This window comes from Gymnogyps californianus, chromosome 4 (genome assembly GCF_018139145.2).
Source record: "Gymnogyps californianus isolate 813 chromosome 4, ASM1813914v2, whole genome shotgun sequence".
In the NCBI taxonomy this organism is placed as follows: Eukaryota; Metazoa; Chordata; class Aves; order Accipitriformes; family Cathartidae; genus Gymnogyps; species Gymnogyps californianus.
This window is the reverse complement of record NC_059474.1, coordinates 30,879,543-30,884,179: the sequence shown is the minus strand read 5'-3', so window position 1 is coordinate 30,884,179 and position 4,637 is coordinate 30,879,543. Positions and strand designations below refer to the sequence as shown.

General features: G+C 56.9%; 1 protein-coding gene across 1 annotated transcript; it reads right to left on the bottom strand.

Annotated features, from left to right (window-relative positions):
- Positions 1-767: 767 nt before the first annotated feature.
- GSX2 (GS homeobox 2) lies at positions 768-1,765 on the bottom strand. The gene is made up of 2 exons (XM_050895443.1): positions 1,288-1,765; positions 768-1,108 (listed from the first exon to the last, which is right to left on the bottom strand). Exons 1-2 carry the CDS (start codon positions 1,763-1,765, stop codon positions 768-770), a joined length of 819 nt encoding a protein of 272 aa, XP_050751400.1.
- Between the last annotated feature and the right edge of the window lie 2,872 nt (positions 1,766-4,637).

The following is a 4,637-nucleotide window of genomic DNA, read 5'->3' as shown; positions in this document are numbered from 1 at the left end:
CGAGTCACAGGGGAAGAGAAAAACATACTCGGGTTAGTAGCCGATGGCATTTATTTCTAGTCTTTACGGAGGTCTGACACATATACACCAATGGTTTCACCGTACAAAGGACTGCGAAGAAGCGCACCCTGCCCCAGCCAGTCCACCTTCGCTGCTTGGACTAGCCTGGCACTTGGGGAGGGGTGGAAGAAAAAAAGATTAAATTCTCGTCTGATCGTATTTATTTAAATAAATATAAATATATATTTTATATAAAAACTATTCACAAACAAACCGCCGTCCCAAACCCAAACGACCGATCTTTATTTCTTTTCTTATTTTTGTTAAGAAGTCCGTCCAGGAGGTTCTCAGCCCTACAGGTTTTTGTTTGCTTTTCAGTTTTTTAACGTCTCATTTTTCGGTTCCAAATACGTTTCTGTTTTTCTTTCCTTTAAATCGCCTGAGGGGAAGGCGCGGGGAGGCACCCTGGGCCGTGCGAGTCCAGTCCCGCGTTACATGTTAGGAAGAGCAGGTGCCCGCTCCTGGGGTTACATAAATAACGTTTTAGTTGAACTCTCACGACTAAAACATTTACGTTCCAAAAATATATTTATATATCTCTCTCTATTACTGCGAAGGGATGAAAATGAACCTCCCGGCCGGCGAGGGCCAGCCCGCTCCAGGTCGGCGGGCTGCTGTCCCCGGGGCAGCAGTGCCAGGTGAGCTGCTGTGCCGCCGCCCGGCTCCGGGCTGGGACACGGCGGCGGGAGCGGAGCTCCGGGCCGGGCTCATAACGGGGAGATCTCTTTATCCTCGGTAGCCGATGAGGGGGATAAAGACTCTTCGTCCTCCGACCTGGGGTAATGCCCCTGGCTGGTGCTGCATTTGCAGCCCCCGTGCGAGTTTCGCTGGGTGCCTTTGCCTTCTTTCTTGTGCTTCACCCTCCTGTTTTGGAACCAGATTTTCACTTGCTTCTCGGACAGGTTCAGGTAGGTGGCTATCTCGATCCTCCGCAGCCGGGACAGGTACATGTTGGAGGAGAATTCCCTCTCCAGCTCCAAGAGCTGGGTGCTGGTGAAAGCTGTCCTCATCCTTTTCCCGTTTTGAATTTGGCTGGAATCGGACCCTCCTGGACGGGAGAGAAGCACGAACTTTAGCGGGACGGGGGAAAGGGAGGAAAAGAGAGAGAGAGAGGAAAGAGATTCTCCCGCAGCTTTCCGCCCCGGGGCAGCCGCTCTCCCTCGGGCACCCTCGGGGGAACCCGTGCTCCCGCTGCCCTCCCCTCCCCGGCGGCCGCAGGGCTCCTACCCATGCCGAGGCAGTGAAACCTCCGGGGGTCGCTGACGCTGTAGGCGGTGGCGGCGCAGGCAGGTGGGTGATGCGCCGAGTGCCCCAGGGCGGCGGTGGCGGCGGCGGCGGGCACCGAGGCGGCGGGCGGCGGGTGCTGCGGCGGGTGGTGAGCGTGGCCGGCCCTCGGGCAGCACTGGGCCTCGCCGGCGGCGGCGGGGAACTGGCTCTTGAGCAGGGGGATGGCCCCGCCGCCGCCGCCGCCGCCGCCGCCGCCGCCGCGGGAGGAGTGCAGGTGCGAGGTGACACAGAGCGGGCAGACGCAGAAAGCGCCGCTCTTGCGGGACGGGCAGCCCGGGCCCGACACCGACATGACGAGGGGGGAAGGCATGCTGAGAGGGATGAAGAAGTCCTGGCCGTGGTGATGCTCAGGCAGGGACGGAGCCGGCCTCGAGGAATCTTTGATGATTAAGGAGTCGACATAGAAAGAGCGGGACATTTCGGGGGGCTGCCGAAGCCGGGGGCGGCTCTCCCAAAGTCGGGTTTTTCCTGCTCGGCCAAGTTGCCACTGAAGTCCTGGCGAGGCGAGAAGGTGCTTATGTTTGAGAGCTGAACAAAAGGGTCCCTGGAGAGGGCTGGTCTTAAAGTCCCCCCGCCTGGATCCCCTGTGCCGGGGTTTTATATCAACTATTTAAACACGTGATGGCTGAAAGCCTCGCAGATCTAAATCTCCCCGGCTTCCCAGGCCGGCAGGAGAGGCTGCCGGGGGGGGGGGGGGGGGCAAAGCGGGGGGGCCCCCAAAGTGTGCGTGCTCGCTCGCTGCCCGATGACTTCAGTCCTTCGCCTCCGCCTCCGCCCCAGATAAATTATAGGAGCGGGGAAGCCGGGGAGGGGGCGGCTGCCCCGGGCTGCGCCGCGGCCCCGTCACACGTCGCGCTCGCAGGCACATCCCCCTGTCAACACACGCGGGGGGGGGGGGGGGAGGTAAAATCAGTCGGAGGAGTTTCTGCTCGGGGGTTTTCCCCGAGGAGCACGCTCCTTTCCCCCGCAGGGAGGGAAGGAGAGAGGGGAGCAGGTGATGCGCTGAAACAAGCGGGTCAACGCCGACCCCCCCCCGCCCCCCCGGGTAAAGTATCACCAAGGGGCCTTGACTCCCACGGAGGCGTGGGACCAACACCTTTCCCCGGTCCAGTCCACTCCCTGCACGCAGGACTCCTTCAGGAGGCCCTTTCCGCACCAGAGGAGCCAGGGTCACAGATACAGACATAAATATAAAGTTAGGGATCGCGCGCGTATGTGTGTGTGTGTGCACACATATGCATGTCAGGTGGGTTGTTGTTTTTTTTTTCTCCTCGCCCTTTTCACCCCGAGTGACTCTTGCCAAATTGGCAATTACTCCAGCGGACAAAGCCTTCAAATATCTGGACACTTCTCAGCCAAACGGTATCAAAACGGAAAACTTCCAAGTGAACTTCCCCGACCGCTTCAGGACTGCAGCGCGCAGCGCTAATGAAAGGCGAACATGTCAGGGGGGGATTCTTTGATCTCCACCAAGTTTGCTGAAGCAATCATTCAAAGTAAAATTGGATAAACAGCTAAATACGGTCGGTGGCTCCGGAGCATTTCAGATTGCATTAAAAAGCCAAGGTATTCACAGCATATTACACGATTTTCCAATGACCTGTTTTATGGGAGTTTAAGAAGAGACTTATCGTTAATAGAAGGGCGATCGCGTTCTTGTTTGGCAGATGCGAAGCGGCGTTTAAAACCGACTACGGATCCCATCCCATTTGACTCGGGAAAGGGAAGCGACAATTGTGCTCTAAAGCAGAAAAATACAGACTACGCCTGATTACCAGAGGCTGAGCAAAGGCTAGGGAGTGAATCAATAGCCGTAACGTGTTTAGAGGCGGTTATCGTGCCGGGCCGGACGGGGACGCGGACATCCTACCAGCCCTCCCGCACACCCACTCTCCTGCTGTTAAAACCCAGCAAAATAAAATTGCTGTCTGCCTTCTGATGGAGACGGCATTTCCTCGCCCCTGGGACCAGCGAGGCTCAGCGGTGCAACTCGAGCCTTGTTAAGAGAGGGACCAGGTCTCGCCCTGCTGTCCCGTCCTCGTCCCCAACCTGCCGCGGGCAACGCCGCCCTGCGGGCCCCCCCCCCGAGCAGGAGCCGGCTCGACCCCAGCCCTGTTCGCCTTCCCCCCTCCCCCGCCACCTCCCCGACGGCCCTGAGCAGGCACGATACAACAGCGTTTTTAGGGACACTCCGCACTCGGCGATCTGAGGATTTATGGATGGCAATTAAAGTTTTATGAATTGCAGCTGAGGCTGGTTATGGAGCTATTTGAATGTGATTAGAATTCAATTAGAAAGTGTTTACCGGCCGGCGGGGCTCCGAGGTGTAAACAGACAGCTATTCCAGCAATGCGCTAATCCCGCGTCTTGTGACAACAATTAGGGACTCGCGGGGTTTAGGCGGGTCGGCTCCGACCTCACCTACTTTTCCCCAAACCGCTGCCGAGGGCTCAGCCGAGGCCCCGGAGCCGCCAGTCCCCGGAGCCCCGGGCAGCGGCGGGGCCCAGGACCGCTGCCCGCGCCGCTGCCGGGGCCTGCGGCCGCCGAGGCGCTGGGGACGGCGGCCCCCGGGATGCGACGGGTGGGTGCCCCGCCCGGGGGCTCTGCCGCCTGAGCTCCGGTGAGGCCGGTGAGATTTTAATCACGGTCACAGTGCACAGGCATGGGATTTTGCCCGGCTCTTCCCGTTTAAAACACAGTTCATCTGGCGGAGGTTTGAATTAATCTCTGCGTTTTCTTCCCCCCCCGCCACGAGAGGCTATTCTGGAAAAGAATAATATAAAAAATACCCATCGACCTCAGCGGAAAAAACTGTCTGCAGTGATAGAGTGGATCTGGGGAGGGGGCTGTCGTAAGGGAAGGCAGACAGAGCAAGAGTCGAATCAAAATTGCAATTTGTAATTGTTATAATAAACCAAGTGCAGTGATAAAAGAGACGAGGGGGGGGAAAAAAACAAACCACCAACCAACCACAAAGAAAAACCCACCCCTGAAAGCCAGAACAAGAAAAGAAGTCATTTGAAAGCAAAGATATCCCAAACCAGGCGGAATGATGCAAGGCGTGCGCCCACATCACATCGGCCTCGTTACAATTTTATTTTTCAATAATTCTGTCCGATAAAATTTCATTGTCCATTAAGTAATCCCCGAAATGAGAGCTCTTATGAGCCTATAATGAGCTCTAATTGCTACGACTGGGAGAGCCACGTGGAAGGATTTAGAAGGTATTAAGCAGTTGGGTACAGAGCACAGGCTGTTACCTAGCCATTACTTTCATAATTCAAGGAGAA

Excerpts from the sequence above, each read along its gene's own strand:
- GSX2 (XM_050895443.1), bottom strand. The coding sequence starts at position 1,765 with ATGTCCCGCTCTTTCTATGTCGACTCCTTAATCATCAAAGATTCCTCG. Across the intron at positions 1,109-1,287 it reads GTTTCACTGCCTCGGCATGG|GAGGGTCCGATTCCAGCCAA; the intron begins GTAGGAGCCCTG and ends TCTCCCGTCCAG.